This window comes from Labrus bergylta, chromosome 2 (assembly GCF_963930695.1).
Source record: "Labrus bergylta chromosome 2, fLabBer1.1, whole genome shotgun sequence".
NCBI lineage: Eukaryota > Metazoa > Chordata > Actinopteri > Labriformes > Labridae > Labrus > Labrus bergylta.
In genome coordinates this window covers 1,215,818-1,235,370 of record NC_089196.1, presented here as the reverse complement: position 1 = coordinate 1,235,370, position 19,553 = coordinate 1,215,818, and the positions used below count along the sequence as shown (strand labels likewise).

The 19,553-nt window shown below is 42.4% G+C and overlaps 1 protein-coding gene across 1 annotated transcript; it reads right to left on the bottom strand.

Annotated features, from left to right (window-relative positions):
* Window positions 1–10,781: 10,781 nt before the first annotated feature.
* On the bottom strand, window positions 10,782–17,397 carry vamp8 (vesicle-associated membrane protein 8 (endobrevin)). Its single transcript, XM_020636426.3, has 3 exons — window positions 17,179–17,397; window positions 12,802–12,969; window positions 10,782–12,522 (listed from the first exon to the last, which is right to left on the bottom strand). The coding sequence occupies exons 1-3, from the start codon at window positions 17,191–17,193 to the stop codon at window positions 12,334–12,336; spliced, it is 372 nt and encodes a 123-aa protein (XP_020492082.1). The 5' UTR covers window positions 17,194–17,397; the 3' UTR covers window positions 10,782–12,333.
* Between the last annotated feature and the right edge of the window lie 2,156 nt (window positions 17,398–19,553).

Below are 19,553 nucleotides of genomic sequence, written 5' to 3'. Positions count from 1 at the left end.
ACACACTTATCCATTCATACACACTTGTACACTGCCTACGAAGCAGTGGGAGCAACTTGGGGTTAAATGTCTTGTCCAAAGACCCTCAGAGATGTGGCTGCAGCAGCTGGGGATCAAACCTCTGACCTTCAAGTTATGAGACGACCAAGTGATCCACAGCCGCCTGACAATCATACAAAACATAGCCCAGAATCATCTTACTACTGCATCATCATCATGAAGTGGACATATTGTCATCAGCAGCATGGACAGAGACTTAAGCCTTTTCCTGCCAGTTTCAGCACATGAGACTGTGACAGGGTAGAGCTGCTGGAGTCAGAGACACAGCCAACAAAAGGCTTCCTCTGTGGAAAGAGGCTCAAACACAAAGGCCATATTCAGTATGCTGACCGCCCTCCCTCCACATCATTGTCCAACACTCATCCATTGACGGCACACTCACATCCACATGACTACAGACGATTCCAGGCTGATTTCCCAGCAGTGACAAACAGGCTTTCAGTACATTCTTTATGTTTGTGCTCGTCTGAGAGCCTGTTATACTAAAAACTAATAACGCTTTTTATCGTTGGGGATACAAAACTTAATTTAGTCACCGCCTGTTGACAAAACAACACATTCCCTCGTTTGGGATCGTCGAGGTCGCCCATTGTTGGGTCAACAGAAAGGTGACTGTGTACGGTCTGCCTCTTTATTTATTTTCCTCGCTCGGAGGTCTTCAACAGATTAGTTAATCAGGAAGGTTTTAAAGTTTTGGTCTTGGGCATATAAGGGTTTATATTATCCTGACAAATTCTGAAAAAAGCTGATAAATTAAAGCTGTGGGTCAGTGGTAGAGTTGGCAGTCTCTCTCTTTGGGGTTGGATCCCCAGCTCCTGCAGCCAGCTCCTTGGGAAAGACACTTAACCCCAAGTTGCTCCCGCTACTTCTTCTGCGGCGTATGAATGGGGTTAGTTAAAATAAAAACTGTGCGACATGTTTCACAAAAATAAATCATAAATCCAGTCTATCCTGTGTAAATGTGTCTCTGAGTCATGACTGTCTACAATGAGTGAGAAGCTCGAGTCCCACTGGCTGTGTTGTTATTACTGATGGACTCTTTACTCAGCAGCCTCTACCATCAGTGTGTGGATGGATGAGTTAATACTGATGAACTCTTTACACAGCACCCTCTACCATCAGTGTATGAATGGATGAGTTAATACTGATGGACTCTTTACGCAGCAGCCTCTACCATCAGTGTGTGAATGTGTATGAATGGATGAGTTAATACTGATGGACTCTTTACTCAGCAGCCTCTACCATCAGTGTGTGAATGTGTATGAATGGATGTTTTAATATTGATGGACTCTTTACACTGCAGCCTCTACCATCAGTGTGTGAATGTGTATGAATGGATGAGTTAATACTGATGGACTCTTTACACAGCAGCCTCTACCATCAGTGTGTGAATGTGTGTGAATGGATGAATTAATACTGATGGACGCTTTACACAGCAGCCTCTACTGTGTGGATGTGTGACCTGCATTCACAGGTTTTAATGTAATAACATATATATGTCTCAGTAATATGTCTTTACTGTCACTCCTTCGCTGTTTTTTAAGCAGCTTCAACGTGGTGACAGAGTTCAGCTGAGCCGTGACGAAGTAGATATTCATAACTTCCCAGATATCTTATCTCTAACTTTACAGATCAGCTCTAGTGAAACTCTGTGGGGCATTTGGGCTTGTTTTTCTGGAGTCTGTTACCAACCTTTAGCTTTTGAAACACAAGCAAAAAGAAAATGTTTGGGGATTTTCTGAAAAGCTGTAATCATTAAAACAGGACGTTGAACTGAAGGGTGGACAAAACTGAAAACTAATGTGTGTCAATAAGTTTGAATACTGTGAAAAATGCAGTTAGAGAAAAAAAGGAGCATTAACCGAAATCAGGCCCAGCTGCTTAGGATCTTAGCCAGCATGCCCTGACTGCACACATCTGTGTTTCAGAGATCAAACTGTGAGATCCATCTTACTGACATGTATCTGTTTACACTGCTTCACACTGTGAGGAGTTTTATTCTGGAAGATATGTTCACTGTAGATCATACACATACCTGCACAGCTCCTCCTTTATGTTCTATTATATGCATTTAATTGCTTTAAATATTTTTTATTTTTTTATTTAAGTTGTCAGCAGGAGCCATGCTGTTGATCTATGGCGTCTTAATAACTTATCTTTAACCCTTTTGATATTTGTTAGGCACCAAAAGACTGAGTCAAACTCCTCATATGTGTAAAAATACTTGGCAATAAAGATGCTGATTCTGATCTTGTTGGACTTTAACCAACGATAGGTTTGTTTTAAAAGTCTGTCATGTAAATAGTAAATGGATTTGGGTTTGTATTTTTATTTTCTAGTCTTCTGACTACTCAAAGCTCTTTTTCCCTGCAGGTCACACATATACATTCACACAATGATGGTAGAGGCTGCTGTGTAAAGAGTCCATCGGTGTTAACTCATCCATTTATACACATTCACACACTGATGGTAGAGGCTGCTGAGTAAAGACTCCATCAGTATTAACTCATCCATTCATAAACATTCGCACAGTGATGGTAGAGGCTGCTGCGTAAAGAGTCCATCAGTATTAACTCATCCATTCATACACATTCGCACAGTGATGGTAGAGGCTGCTGCGTAAAGAGTCCATCAGTATTAACTCATCCATTCATACACATTCGCACAGTGATGGTAGAGGCCGCTGCGTAAAGAGTCCATCAGTATTAACTCACCTATTCATACACATTCGCACAGTGATGGTAGAGGCCGCTGAGTAAAGAGTCCATCAGTATTAACTCATCCATTCATGCACTGATGGTAGAGGCTGCTGTGTAAAGAGTCCATCAGTATTAACTCATCCATTCATACACTGATGGTAGAGGCTGCTGTGTAAAGAGTCCATCAGTATTAACTCATCCATTCACACACTGATGGTAGAGGCTGCTGTGTAAAGCGTCCATCAGTATTAACTCATCCATTCATACACATTCGCACAGTGATGGTAGAGGCTGCTGCGTAAAGACTCCATCAGTATTAACTCATCCATTCATAAACATTCGCACAGTGATGGTAGAGGCTGCTGCGTAAAGAGTCCATCAGTATTAACTCATCCATTCATACACATTCACACACTGATGGTAGAGGCCGCTGAGTAAAGAGTCCATCAGTATTAACTCAACCATTCATACACATTCGCACAGTGATGGTAGAGGCCGCTGAGTAAAGACTCCATCAGTATTAACTCATCCATTCATGCACATTCACACACTGATGGTAGAGGCCGCTGAGTAAAGACTCCATCAGTATTAACTCATCCATTCATGCACATTCACACTGATGGTAGAGGCCGCTGAGTAAAGAGTCCATCAGTATTAACTCATCCATTCATACACTGATGGTAGAGGCTGCTGAGTAAAGAGTCCATCAGTATTAACTCATCCATTCATACACTGATGGTAGAGGCTGCTTTGTAAAGAGTCCATCAGTATTAACTCATCCATTCACACACTGATGGTAGAGGCTGCTGTGTAAAGCGTCCATCAGTATTAACTCATCCATTCATACACATTCACACACTGATGGTAGAGGCTGCTGAGTAAAGAGTCCGTCAGTATTAACGTGGTTCTATTTTGTTTAAATAGTTTAAAAGCTGAATAAAAGCTTTATATCAGATTCTTCAGAAATCACTTGCTCAGTTTGTTTTGGTGTATTGATGATTATAAAAACGAAGGTACATATCTGAAGCCTAGAAGGTCAGATTATTTTAAATCTAATTAATGCTAAACTAAACAGCAGAGAGGGTTGTTGGCACGATTTCAGATCTCTGTTCCAGACTTGTACTAAGAAGAGAGGCTGTGTTTGGGAACTGAACCTTGTAGTTATAAGCTGTGACAGTAGGGGAGCTATCCATTGACATGGAGCTAGCAGGGGGGGACCACGGAGGGACTGTAAGTGATCTGTCTCAGCTGCTTCCTAGAAATGTCCATGGGACTGAAAAGTGACCTTTCACAGCCGACCCTGCATGGTGGTGTATTTATTGAATCTAAGTACCAGAGCATGTGCTGCAGTGCTGAGAGCTTGTTTTCTTATGCACCAAATGAACTCTTGACTGACCTCTGCTGGTTCACACAAACATTACAGCTGATAGCTTTGACTTGTAGAAAATCCTGGTGTCGGTTCCTGACCTCTCTGTCTCTCTCTCTCTCTCCTCTCTCTCTGCACACAGACAACACTAGATGTATACCCAGTGGTGTAGTGCAGTTACCCTGCAGATATATTAAGTATATCCACTTATGTTTCAGTCTCCATAGGATACACACTTCTAAATCTCCTCTGATTCACACCATTTATGTATTCACAATATTCAAGTATGCTGCAATAATTTTTTTCCTAGGAAAATAATACAGACACAGAATCGAATTTAAAAACATCAAATGTCCTACGGTCCTTGAATGCATCACAACATACGCTATACTCGTCTTAAAAATGAAAGTAAAGCATAAAAAGTAACTACACATAAAGTTTGTTCATAAGTGTGTGAAACCTGCATTTGGAGAAGTGGAAATATGAGCCAGACTAAATATAACCCTGAACACAAACAGACCCGGGATAGTAGGTGTGCAGCGTGTTAGTGTTTACCTTCAGGGGTGAAAGGTTAATGTGTTAATAAATAGCCTCCAATGACGTGACAGATGGTCCGGTGTAGTCCACTTTGTCAAACTTCTATTTAAAATAAAGTGAAATGTTGTTTGTATGTCTGAAGTAAAGAAGCAGCCGACATGAGAGATTTTTAATCTTAATCAGAGATCCACTCCTGGATTATAGAAACAAGGTGATTGGAATAAAATGTAAAAAACAAATAATACAAAAAAAAAACATAAAATGGTGAAGCAGTAACTGATTATTAGATTAGTACCACATTCTTGTTTTCCAGTAATGAAGAGTGTTTGTTTGTCCTGATGAGGACGTCAGCGCCCTCCTGTGTTCTTCTCGAACATCACTTCTGATCCTTAGTTCAAGAACTTCATTATAAAAAACTTAAAATAACGCTGAAGCTTTGTTCCCCAGAAAAGATGACGCTGTACATTTCTGATAACTTCATGCAATCCTGACAGTACAGCCCAGTATGACCAGTGTCACTGAACATAGTTCAGTTTCTTGCCTCCATCACACGTTACATGAGGGATGTGTGCCATGACAGTGCTGCACAGGTCTGTGATTCACAGCTGCCCACGGCCTATACAGCAGCCCTGGCCCATGGTCACCCTGCAGACTGAATGTGGAGCAACACCATGACTGGGATGCAACCTCTCTCCACTCTCCTCCTCTTCAACAACTCTGACTCACAGCTTAGCACACATTATTCAACCCACAAGAAAGAGTCCTCAACAGAGTTGGAAGACAATGTTCCTCGCTAAATGTTACTGTTGTGCAGTTCAAAAGCTCCAATAAACACGAGTGGAACATTTATTACAGTAGCTACATGTAAAACAGTAAAGGCTACATGGTGGTTGTTTTCTGGATGGAAACATGCAGATGTTATTTATTAAAGGGGACATATCATGAAAAATCCACTTCTACAGTGTTTTTGAACATATATTTGTGTAACAAATGTGAAATAAACCCATCCAGTCCTTTGTTTGTGGTCTGCATAAGTCTTACAACACAGAGAAAAATGCTCCGTTTCAAATGTGCTCTCCTTGTGATGTCACAGTGGGATTCTGGTAAAAAGAAACCCCCTCCCCTCCCCTGGTATCTCCACCCATGGACTCCACCCCCAGTCTATAGCTAAAATTTTGAGCCAGTCCTCCATTTTTATTCTCTCTCCAGAGGAGTGATGTCTACCAGGAAAACTCAGGGGGGGGGGGGTCATTACATTTAAAGAGACACACACACCAAAACGGAGCGTTCTGAGAGAGCTGGTTTATACAGGGTCACAAACCTCCTCTGGTGCTAGATTCTGATAATCAAATAAAATATAAAAATTTGGGTCATGATTTCTCATGGAGGATTTGGTGGTGGGTCCTGAGTCTAGACGAGTTGAAAATCACTGCAGTAGATCATTGCTTTGTAACACATGTCCCCCCATAAGGAATAGTTCAATCACAATCAAGAGTTGTCGCCTCTCAACCAGAAGGTCGAGGGTTCGATCCCCAGCTCCTGCAGCAACATGTCTGATTTGTCCTTGAGCAAGACATTTAACCCCAAGTTGCTCCCACTGCTTCGACAGCAGCGTCTGAATGTGTATGAATGGATTAGTAACTTCTGATGGTCTCACTACACAGCAGCCTCTACCATCAGTGTGTGAATGTGTAGGTGTGACCTGCAGTGTAAAAGCGCTTTGATTAGTCAGAAGACTAGAAAAGCACTGTATAAGCTCAAGTGCATTCACCATTTACCATAGCAGCAGGCCCTCTCCACCAACGCTCCAGAGGAAAAACGAGAGGAGCTCCCAGGAAAACATTTGGTTAGGAACTTACTTCAAACCTGTCCATGCATCCCTGAAAGTTCAGTTACTCAACCCTCGAGCCGACTAAAAATGACCAATAACCACTTTGTGCAGAGAGTCATCATGGAAACAACACACCAAATCACCATCATCCAGCAATGCTTTGAAATGTATAAACTCAAGTATCACTTTCCCTGCTGACACATGAAAATGTTAAACAGCTCCTGTTATCAGAATATGAGTATTAAGAAAAGGTGACTTCATATTCTTTGATTTATACAGCCTATTCAAAGTGACCCTCAGACAAGCCTGAACAGGCCGCTGATCTACCTCTTAGAAGACCACTTTACGTCCGCACCTGTCCACTCTACATCTGACCCCTGACCCCGCCCCGCGCCCTGGTGTCAGTTTATGTTGACCCACTAGAAGCAGGCGATGTGTCACTTTGAGCTGAAGCTGTGAAAAGGTTTCAGGTAACTGTTGGAGAGTCAGAGCTGAAAGCTTTTGAAGTTGAAGTTGAACATGTGACCTGGAGCCCTCGGGCAGGATGAGCTCAGTTTGTAAGTAAAGAGTTACAAACGCAGAACAAACAGTGTGAGAGTCAAGCAGACGACAGGTGAACTGAGACCTGAGACGAGACAGATTGGAGCATTACAGAGGAGTAAAACATGTAACGATGTGTAGACGGTCGTTCAGTGAATGAAGAACATTTTGTAGAATCTTTACAGTCATCTCATTGTGTTCTTTAAAGGCTTTATATGTGATTTTTGATCCAGCAGATGTCGCCCTTGAGCACCAGCATGAAACCAAAACAACTTGCGCTGCATTGTTGTGTTAGCATGCTAATGTTAGCGATCTTTATTATGCTTGTATCTTCACACTGCATGTAAATTTACCTGAAATGAGCGTGATCTAGAAACACAGTTAAGCAGTGAGTACAGTATGTTATTCTTCTTTTCTCTAGTCCCTCAATTAAACAACTTTTATACACGAGGGGAGGAGTCAGCTGGCTGTCCTGGCGATGTAAACAAACTGAAGATAGGACTCTGAAAACTCTGAAAACATCACAGACAGTGGGACACGGGTTTTACACCCATTGTAGACAGTCATGACTCACAGAGTTATTTTCAGAGGATATACTTGATTTCTATTATATTTACTGCCTCTTTGAGTGATCTCACTCTGTCCACGAACACACCAACATGTTTTAAATGTTTTTCTCAGCTGCACAGTTCAGTAACAGCTTGCACGTTTTCACTCATTTGACACCAAACATTATCACTATCCTGTCTTCCACTAACGACAGAGCATCATAATGTATAACTGTGCAGACTAACGAGATCAGCCACTCTAAACACTTCATCTGAAATTCCTGGGAGCTCCTGAGGTGGATGGCCTGCCTGAACAAATGGTAAATGCAGCGGGAGCAATTCGGGGTTTGGTGTCTTGCCTGGGGACACATCTGACATGTTGTTGCAGGAGCTGGGGATTGAACCCTCAGCCTTCTAGTTGGGAGACAATGACTCCACCAACTGAGCCACAGCCGCCCCTCAACAACCAACCCCCTCGCCCCACCTGATCCCTATCCCTCTTCCTGCATCTTATCTCATCTCCCCCTATCCTATTTTCAAACCCTGCTCAATATAGCATTAAGCTGGGTCTTTGTAATATAGCAATAAGTAAGGTATTTTACCTGATCTTTGTAAAGTGTCTTAAGATAACACTTGTTATGAGTTGACGCTATACAAATAAAGATTGATTGATTGAAATGACTTCAACATTTGATGTAAGGGCAGACATACTTTATCCAATGTCAAGATTTGATCTAAAAAGTGAAGTACACACGTTCTGACTTTATTGTCTTAAAACCTGCCTTCTCACGCTCACACAGCTGTTAGCACAACCAGAGGAGCTGCCTGTCAACGGGCAAGAAAGGCAGGCAGACCTCTGCTTGCAGCCCCAGGTCAGCAGGGGGCGCCAGAGGGCTGACAAACTTTAAAACACAGCAGTAACTGGAAATCAAGTTGCAACCTCCGGGGTTGAAAAATGAAGCCAATGCTGAAGTACAAGATCCAACAGTTCAGTGAGGGTCGGCATGAGGTGGACCAAGAGCCTCACAAGTCACATACACACCCATTTAAAAGAGCCAGTTTACAGCCTGGTTCAAAAACAGTACTGGTTATTGTTCTCACAGGCACAAACTGTACGGGGGGGGGGGTTAATGTTTTGATGACTCATCAGTTTTGATTTGATGAAGGATAAGAGTTATTCACAATAAGGTGTGTAGCTGACCTGATTGACAGGTGGGCGCGGTGTAACGGTTTGTCAGGAGGTTTAAAACCTGCCTCAGCTCCAGCTCTCAGCCTGTCGTTAGGTTGACTGAAAGTTAGGGTGCGTTCAAATTGTCCCTCCTATCTCCTTTCACTATCCACTTTACCTTAACCCTGCGAAAACGTCATGAGGTCAAGGAAAGATGTTAGGAGAATTCATGAAGGACTCAGGGAAAGGCGATCTCGTTGCTCTGACAATCCGAACACATTTTCCACTAGGCGACGTAATTAAATGCGACGGGCCGGCGGAGGTTATTGACGTGGGTCTGCCGTGTTGAAACTACAATGTTCCGAAAATGGACTACAAAAAACGCATCTAAAAAACTTTCCCCTGTGCCTTCTTACCGGTGAAATATTCCTAATTACCACAAGGTTGGGATTGAAATAAAAGCAATATAGGCTACCAGGCTACAAGTAAAAAAAAGTGAAACCATCATCTGCTGACTTAGACTTAGACTTAGACTTTCTTTATTGTCATTCAAACTTGTACTTTACAGTGCAGATAAGAACGAAATTTCGTTGCATTTGGCCCGTTGTAGTGCATGATAAAAACAGCAGCATGTATTTACATATAAAAAATAAAAATAAGGTGCAGATATAAATAGATATAAAAAGAAAAACTATGTGTAAAAATACTATACAGATAAATATATTGCACGTTATATTGTGTTTTACAGTCCAGTGAGGTAGTCCTGTGTGGGGGTTTGAGGGGGAATGGAGAGATTATTTTTTCCTGTTCAAAAAACTTATGGCCTGTGGGAAGAAGCTGTTACAGAACCTGGAAGTTCTGCTTCGGAGGCTGCGGAACCTCTTTCCAGAGTCCAGCAGTGAAAACAGTCCTTGGTGGGGGTGGGAGGTGTCTCTGCTGATTTTCTGAGCCCTGGTCAGACAGCGGATCTTTGCGATCTACAGCGGATCTTTGCGATCTACAGCGGATCTTTGCGATCTACAGCGGATCTTTGCGATCTGCTGAACACGATGCTGAGTAAAGAGTCCATCAGTATTAACTCATCCATTCATACACATTCACACACTGATGGTAGAGGCTGCTGAGTAAAGAGTCCATCAGTATTAACTCATCCATTCATACACATTCACACACTGATGGTAGAGGCTGCTGAGTAAAGAGTCCATCAGTATTAACTCATCCATTCATACACATTCATACACCGCCAGACCAAGCAGTGGGAGCTGTTCTGCATGGTTGTGTTAGCATGCTAATGTTAGCACTTTTTAGTTAGCTTGAAGCTTCACATTACATGTAAACTGACACAGAATGAGCGTGATCTAAAAACTCTTACTAACATCCAAATAATCAGTGAGTATGTTCTTCTTCTTCTCTCTAGTTCTTGACTAAAACAGCTTTTACACACAAGGGGAGGAGCCGGCCGTCCCGTCCATGTAAACACGGCTCTGACAACAACACAGCCAGTGGGACTCGAGCTTCTCACTCATTGTAGACAGTCATGACTTAGAGACACATTTACACAGGATAGACTGGATTTATGAGATATTTGTTTAACATGTTGCACATTCTTCTTTTAACTAACTCCATTCATGCGTCGCCAATGAAGCAGTGGGAGCAATCCAGGGTTAAATGTCTTGCCTAAGGACACATCAGACATGTTGCTGTAGGAGCTGGGGATTCTGTTCATTATGAGTCTGGTTTGGCCCAAGACTTCTGCCTCTTAAAGGAAGCTCTTCCTCTCCTCTGTAACTTTGCTTAATGTTGCTCAATGCTCATGATGGATTAATGCTGGGTCTTTGTAATATAACGAGTAAGGTCTTTAACCTGCTCTTCGTAAAGAGTCTTTAAATAACATTTGTTATGAATATTAGCTACACAAATAAAGATTGATTGATGGTTGTACAGTGAGGGGAGGTAGAAACTGAATCACTGCCACCGATTATCACAACTGTTTCTCTACCTTGAGACAAAGAAGAGAAACCAACACGAGAGCTGTGGTAAATACTTTTTATTTCATATCAGAACATTAAAACCAAAGGAACACCATCAGACTCACCCAGCTGATCAGACAATAAGCTACATGACATCGGTTTAGAGAATTTTAAATGGCGGACGTGTGACGTGGTCTCTCACAGCCTTAGACGATCGAGAGTACAGACACAGATCTGAGGCCTGCTGCGTCCCAGAGACAGGTTATTATACAACATTAAATCTGTTCCTATTTAAACCTTCATTTAGAAAATAATCAAACAGTAGTTCTTCAAATGACAGTTTCAGGAAGAATCGATCCGAATGACCACTTTATAGAGAACTCACAAAGAGCTTCCAGCAGTTCATACTTCACTAACAACAGAGAAAACTTTAATTAAATCATTCAATAAATATCCTCTAGTTTAATTAACAGGTAGGTTAAAGAACGAGGTCAATATATACAACGGACTATTTACAGTTCATACAGGGATTCATGACCGCATGTAATCTAGTACTGTAACTGCAGAGAGAGAGGGGAGGAGAGAATTACCCACAAGGCTTTGCTCCAGGCTGACAAAAAAAAACTACACTACCCACTACATGTTTGAGAGACAGCCAGTTTGCAAGTCATAAACTGGGAAGGCTGGAGGAGGGGGCGGGGGTTAACGTCTCAGCTGGTTGGCTGAATTTTCCCTCACATGACAACTGTGGTAAAACCATTTAACTGTGGACTCTGGTGGGTTGTTAATGATGTAGTGTCAGATATTTATACTGCACAACTCCAAGATTATGTCCAGGATTGATGAAATGCTCATTAGGCTGTAGCACGAACTAACTGCTCAACAATTTTGATGTTCAACACCTCTCCTCTCCCCTCCTCTCCCCTCCTCTCCTCTGTCATCTTGTCTCCTCTCTTGGAACTAAAAACTGGGAGTCCATAGAAAAAGAAATGCGTAGTGTAACATACTTTAAAAGTAAACAAGCCCACAGATGGTAACATAGAAATCCAACAATCATTCAAGACTTCCTTTCAACACAACGTGACCTTCAACTAGATCAGATTTAAAACAATTTTCAAACTTCATGAAAAACTGCATTTTTTGGTCCTTCTAAAAAACGCAGACCGTTTCTGTAAAGGTACACGTACGAGGTAACGCTCAAAATATCCTTAATGTCGACTAAGACGCCGGAGAAACCCCCATTAATCCGCTCTAATGACCCGGATTAAAGGATGAAATCAACTTGTGTGATTAAACAGTTTCATAATAAGGACGCAGAATGGGTGAATCACGGCGCCCTCTCATAACAGTGACAGGGTTTTTATTTTACACCTCTTTCAAAAAGAGCTCCGATGGACTGGTGCTGCGAGGCGGCTTAAAATGTTTGTGGTCATTAAAGTGACTTTAACCTAAGTGTGGCGTTCTTGAATGACAGTATGACCACAAAAAAAGAAACAGTAGAAACCTATCCAGAAATAATTGAGGTTTCACCAGACGGCAATGATCTGCTCGGGTCGATATATCAGAGTTTGATCTAAATTATGTACATTAGTGTGTGTGTGTGTGTGTGTGTGTTTAGGGCTTGCTGGTGGGAGTGACTATAGGAGGCACCGAGCTGCCGCCGACAGGAATCACTCCGGTTGCCAGCAGGATGATGATGAGGACGATGATGAGGACGACCACCACGATCAACACGATCAGCTTGACGTTCTTCCACCAGTAGGTGCGAGCCACTTTCTGAGACGTTTGCTTGAAGTGCTGAGCCTGAGCGGGGAGGAGGAGACGTCACATGCACTCAGAGAGGACACAAACACTTCCTGGACTGTAAAACTAGCCACAAGGCGGCCATTTGTGAGCCTTTGTTCATGGCAGAGATGTTGACATGTCACCTCAGAAAATGAGCTTTATGAGACTTAAGCTGTTTTCACATCTGCACTCCTGAAAATTCTGTTAAACTTGTGCATGGTTTCCATGGTTTCAGTAGTCCATGTGTCAGCTGACTTTGACTCAAAGTAAAAGGTAAAATCCTTCGGTATGACTTACCCCTTCTCGCAGGTCCTCTGACTTGTCCATGAGGTCATCCAGTCTCTCTCCTCGGGCCAGGATCCGGTCCACGTTCTGTGTCATGATATCTTTCACTCCATCCACCTGATCCTTCAAAGTCTGCACCTTGTCCTGAGACTCGGGCTCTGGCCCCACACCTCCTCGCTCCTGGGATCAGACAGAGAGGAATGATTAAAGAATGTGAGCTGAGTCAGAATCCAAGCTTCATTTCAAAGGTTTTATCAGGAGAAACACAAGAATGGTTTTAGATTAGTTTGTGGTATGTGGTCTTAAATCCAAATAGTAACATTTTCATTCCTCAGCAGCTGAGCACCGACTCAACTCTTCAACATGTATTTAGTTTGTTTGAGCAACTTTCTTTGGTTTCCTGATTCATTTAAAAGGTAAATGGACTTGAGCTTGTATATTTATTCTAGTCTTCTGACTACTCAAAGCTCTTTTACACTGCAGATCACACATTCACACACTGATGGTAGAGGCTGCTGAGTAAAGAGACCATCAGTATTAACTCATCCATTCATACACATTCACACACTGATGGTAGAGGCCGCTGAGTAAAGAGACCATCAGCCAACGAAGCAGAAGGAGCAACTTGGTGTTAAGTGTCTGGCCCAAGGACACACCGGACATGTGGCTGCAGGAACTTGGGATTGAACCAGTGAATTGGATCAGTGGTAGAGTCGGCTGTCACTCAACCAGAAGGTGGGGGGTTCGAACTTGGCCTTTGGTGCAAACTGGATGTATATGAAGGGAGTGGGCCTAAATAAAGAAGGGTACCTTAGAAAATGTAGATTCCATGTTTTGTGGTGTAACTCCCTTCCAAAAGGGTCAATACCTGAAGATAACTCCGGCTCTAAAGATTGGCCCGTTTGTCTTTTATGAGCCACCTTCATGTATAAAATACAGAACCACCACGGGGGTCACTAAAGATTTGGTCTTAGTCTGGCTCCAGCTGATTTTTCTTTGTAAACTCTGAAATGATGAGCATGTATTCTCAGGATGCTGAGATCAGTGTCATCCTTCAACGTGTGTACGCAGCTGTCGTTGGCTTTGTGAGTCTCTAAAGACTTTTGAGCTGTTTCATGTGACAGCGCACCCTGCTGGCTGTCAAACCATCCGGGAACGTTCTGCACAAACAGGAATTTAACATGTATCCTACAGAGATGATGTTTTAAACTCCAGGCAGGTTTGAGGTGTGTATGTGCAGATCTACAGTGACGGCATGTCCCATGAGCCAGCAACAAAGTGTAAACAACACGGTCGCTAGGCAACAGAGACAGCACTGCTGCGTCATCTTCCACCTCCTCTCTCTCTCTCTCTCTCTCTCTCTCTCTTAATGTACCTTAATCGTTTCTCTTCTCTTCAGCTCATCATCGCCCGCCCTTCACTTATTTCTGTGTTTTAAATCTTACTCCCTCCCTCCCTCCTTCCCTCTGATACCTCTCCCTTCCCTCTGATACCTCTCCTTGTTTCCTCTGGAGTCGTTGGTGCGTGCCGTATTATTTAACACACCTGTTCACACCTGTTCGCCTGCTGCTATGTAGCTGCTTTGACTCCTGTACAAATGGTTTTGGTATGCTTTTTCTTTGACATATTTTCCAGTTCCTTATCTCCTCTTACATCACGTGTATGTGAGTTCTTGTGGCATGTCTCGCTGTTCCTCTCCCTGTGTTGGTGTTTTATGTTCAGAGAGGCTCATTGAGCAGCTGAGAGCGATCAGGTATCAGCAGAACCATAAAAAACCATGAAGTTCACGCATGGCGTCTTTAAGCTTTTAACTGGGTCAGGCCTCTTTTAGGAATGTTTCCATAAATGTGTGACTTCAGACTTCCAGTCAAACGTATCGGCTCAAACAAAAGACTTCCTGTTAGTGTAGCTGACACATCAGATGGGATCATTACACACGTTAGTGCCATCTTTATAGCTCAATAATATATCTTTAGAAATCTGAGGCTGTAAACACAAAGCAGGACTGATTTGTCACATGACGTTTATACTCCCTGCTCCATCCTAATCTAGTCAAATGAGAAATAACTAATCTGCAAGAACGCACTTTGATTTGACCTCATGCAGACGGTTTGATTTGACCTCATGCAGACGGCTCTACAAAGCAGACGGTTTGATTTGACCTCATGCAGACGGCTCTACAAAGCAGACGGTTTGATTTGACCTCATGCAGACAGCTCTACAAAGCAGACGGTTTGATTTGACCTCATGCAGACAGCTCTACAAAGCAGACGGTTTGATTTGACCTCATGCAGACGGTTTGATTTGACCTCATGCAGACGGCTCTACAAAGCAGACGGTTTGATTTGACCTCATGCAGACGGTTTGATTTGACCTCATGCAGACAGCTCTACAAAGCAGACGGTTTGATTTGACCTCATGCAGACGGTTTGATTTGACCTCATGCAGACAGCTCTACAAAGCAGACGGTTTGATTTGACCTCATGCAGACAGCTCTACAAAGCAGACGGTTTGATTTGACCTCATGCAGACAGCTCTACAAAGCAGACGGTTTGATTTGACCTCATGCAGACGGTTTGATTTGACCTCATGCAGACGGCTCTACAAAGCAGACGGTTTGATTTGACCTCATGCAGACGGTTTGATTTGACCTCATGCAGACAGCTCTACAAAGCAGACGGTTTGATTTGACCTCATGCAGACGGTTTGATTTGACCTCATGCAGACAGCTCTACAAAGCAGACGGTTTGATTTGACCTCATGCAGACGGTTTGATTTGACCTCATGCAGACAGCTCTACAAAGCAGACGGTTTGATTTGACCTCATGCAGACAGCTCTACAAAGCAGACGGTTTGATTTGACCTCATGCAGACGGTTTGATTTGACCTCATGCAGACAGTTTGATTTGACTTCATGCAGACGGCTCTACAAAGCAGACGGTTTGATTTGACCTCATGCAGACAGTTTGATTTGACCTCATGCAGACGGCTCTACAAAGCAGACGGTTTGATTTGACCTCATGCAGACAGTTTGATTTGACTTCATGCAGACGGTTTGATTTGACCTCATGCAGACGGTTTGATTTGACCTCATGCAGACGGCTCTATAAAGCAGAGGTGCAATTCCTTCAGGAAGAAATCTCTGAATCAGTTGAGGAAACGGCCGTTATGTGTTGTAGTTAATTTATCTGTAAATCAAGGACCTTTGTGGGAGTGGCCTGCGGTGCTGTGCATTCTGGGAGTTGTTGTCTTTCATCCACATGAGCCAAAAAGACACTTTCTGCCTTTTCTCTGCCAAGAAGGCACCAACTTCAAAATGTATTTCACATTTCTACTACATATATGACCCAATGTCAATACAGATTCATGTTTCAACGGGGGAAGTATCTCTTTAATGAGGTTTTCCTGGTTAAACACATTTAAATAAAGTTTTTAAATAAGCTGTGAGTTCTGATGAAATGTTGCATGAGGCCAACATGATGTGAGATAAGACATCAATGTGTTAACACAGTTTAAAGGTGCACTGTGGAGTTTTGGTAGAGAAATGTGAAAGAATTTAAAGATGCTGTGGTCTATGTTTATAACTCTATACACCAGGGCTGTGCTCAGTGATCGATATGGAAATATATCGTCATGTGCTCCTATCGATTTTCACAATAACACCTTAAACCATCGCTCTGGAATTACAATATTTTAATGTATTTCTAGGCTTCTGAGGACCTGAGGTGTTCCTCTGCTGTTAGTCTCAACAATCAAGAACAGCTGTTGTAGTGAAGACGATATGTATCCTATCATGGCCTCTGTTTCCTGATACATATCGTATCGTTTGGCTGATGGAAATACCCAGCCCTACTAAACACAAACTGTCCTCAGAGGAAAATGTGATCTCTGGAACACTGTTATGAACCAGGAGAAGTTTAGGTGGAGGGCGGAAACAGTGACACAATTCTGTTATATTTTCTGAACTAAATACACAAACTTTGCTCCAAGAAAAAAAAACAGAGTCCTTGAACACTTCGGAGCTAAATCTACCAGAAGCCCCCACCACCACAACTCCTCCTGTATCATCTTCAAACAGTGTTACAGGGTTAGGCTGTGTATTAACGTATACAGCACATTTCTCTACCAAAACTCCAGAGTGCACCTTTAACCAGCTTTAGGAGCTTTTCCACCTGGGACTGTTTGACTTCAGCAGGTGTCATTTGGCCATTTTGTTTCTGAACAATGAGTGCCTGCGCTCACCTAGCTCACCTTCATACTGCGAAGTCTACAACAATTTGAAGGGGAACGTCACCAGGTGTTTCGCTTGAGATCACCTGTTGGTCTGACTTTATTACACCTGACGGCGGAGACGATCTGTGAACAACAACACCAAACTTCAGCACTTACCGGATCAATGTCCATCTTGTTGGGATTCTTAAAAACCTTCCGAGCGCAGCCAAACTTTGGACAGACTTTGTTCTCTGTTTTTGCCGCTGTTTTTAAAAAAGTTAATAAAACCTGTTAAAGACTTAAAGCGAGTTTCAAACTCCGACAGAGCGGCTGCTTTTTCTCTTCAGGTGAACTTCCTGGTTGTTGTTTTTTTCTTCTTTGAAATGAATTCTTTCGCCTCAACTGTCAAGTAGAGCCCAGCACGACGACAACTTCCGGTCCATATTTAGAAAATAAAAGCACTTATTGTAACTTTATTTTTTTAAAACATAGATGGTCGGTTTATCTTAAACTTTGGAAAATTTAAATTGAATAATGAATAGTCTGAGGGAACAACATTTGTGACAATCAATCCGTTTTAGTAAGAAATTATATTCATGAAAAAAGCATTGAGAAAAGTCATTTTTACAAGCGTAGCTCACCTTAATTTTGTAAACAGCCTTCAACAGTAATGACTAAATGGTAATTATTCCATATGATACGTTTTTATTATAATTATCATCATGTTAATCATTTATTTTCATAATAACTTTCACGTTGTGATAAATATAATGATTTAATATATTATTTTACCCACATAAAAAGGCGGCTGTGGCTCAGGTGGTAGAGTCGGTCGTCTCTCAACTGGAAGGTCGGGGTTTGATCCCCAGCTCCTGCAGCCACATGTTTGATGTGTCCTTGAAAAGACACTTAACCCCAAGTTGATCCCACTGGTTCTTGTGGGCTTCAGCGGTGTGTGAATGTGTATGAATGAGTTAATACTGATGGACTCTTTACTCAGCAGCCTCTACCATCAGTGTGTGAATGGATGAGTTAATACTGATGGACTCTTTACTCAGCGGCCTCTACCATCAGTGTGTGAATGTGTATGAATGGATGAGTTAATACTGATGGACTCTTTATTCAGCGGCCTCTACCATCAGTGTGTGAATGTGTATGAATGGATGAGTTAATACTGATGGACTCTTTACTCAGCGGCCTCTACCTTCAGTGTGCGAATGTGTATGAATGGATGAGTTAATACTGATGGAGTCTTTACTCAGCGGCCTCTACCATCAGTGTGTGAATGGAGGAGTTAATACTGATGGACTCTTTACTCAGCGGCCTCCACCATCAGTGTGTGAATGTGTATGAATGGATGAGTTAATACCGATGGACTCTTTACTCAGCGGCCTCTACCATCAGTGTGTGAATGTGTATGAATGGATGTATAATACTGATGGACTCTTTACACAGCGGCCTCTACCATCAGTGTGTGAATGTGTATGAATGGATGAGTTAATACTGATGGACTCTTTACTCAGCGGCCTCTACCATCAGTGTGTGAATGTGTATGAATGGATGAGTTAATACTGATGGAGTCTTTACTCAGCGGCCTCTACCATCAGTGTGTGAATGGAGGAGTTAATACCGATGGACTCTTTACTCAGCGGGCTCTACCATCAGTGTGTGAATGTGTATGAATGGATGTATAATACTGATGGACTCTTTACACAGCGGCCTCTACCATCAGTGTGTGAATGTGTATGAATGGATGAGTTAATACCGATGGACTCTTTACTCAGCGGCCTCTACCATCAGTGTGTGAATGTGTATGAATGGATGTATAATACTGATGGACTCTTTACACAGCGGCCTCTACCATCAGTGTGTGAATGTGTATGAATGGATGAGTTAATACTGATGGACTCTTTACACAGCGGCCTCTACCATCAGTGTGTGAATGTGTATGAATGGATGAGTTAATACTGATGGACTCTTTACACAGCGGCCTCTACCATCAGTGTGTGAATGTGTATGAATGGATGAGTTAATACTGGTGGTCTCTTTACTCAGCGGCCTCTACCATCAGTGTGTGAATGTGTATGAATGGATGAGTTAATACTGATGGACTCTACTCAGCAGCCTCTACCATCAGTGTGTGAATGGATGAGTTAATACTGATGGACTCTTTACTCAGCGGCCTCTACCATCAGTGTGTGAATGTGTATGAATGGATGTGTTAATACTAATGGACTCTTTACACAGCGGCCTCTACCATCAGTGTGTGAATGTGTATGAATGGATGAGTTAATACTGATGGACTCTTTACACAGCGGCCTCTACCATTAGTGTGTGAATGTGTAGGTGTGACCTGTGGTATAAAAGAGCTTTCAGTAGTATACAAGCTCCTTTAAACATTTACATTTTTCTTCACAATTATTATATTTTGAAGCCAACTTCCCTTTATTCTCTTTCTCGCTGTATGAAACACAACTTGACGGACTCTCCCTCTTTCAGCCAATGAATGATGTCATACCAAGGTGTTTCCATCATATGACTATAATAAACCT

Excerpts from the sequence above, each read along its gene's own strand:
- vamp8 (XM_020636426.3), bottom strand. Across the intron at positions 12,523-12,801 it reads CAGAGGACCTGCGAGAAGGG|GCTCAGCACTTCAAGCAAAC; the intron begins GTAAGTCATACC and ends CTCCCCGCTCAG.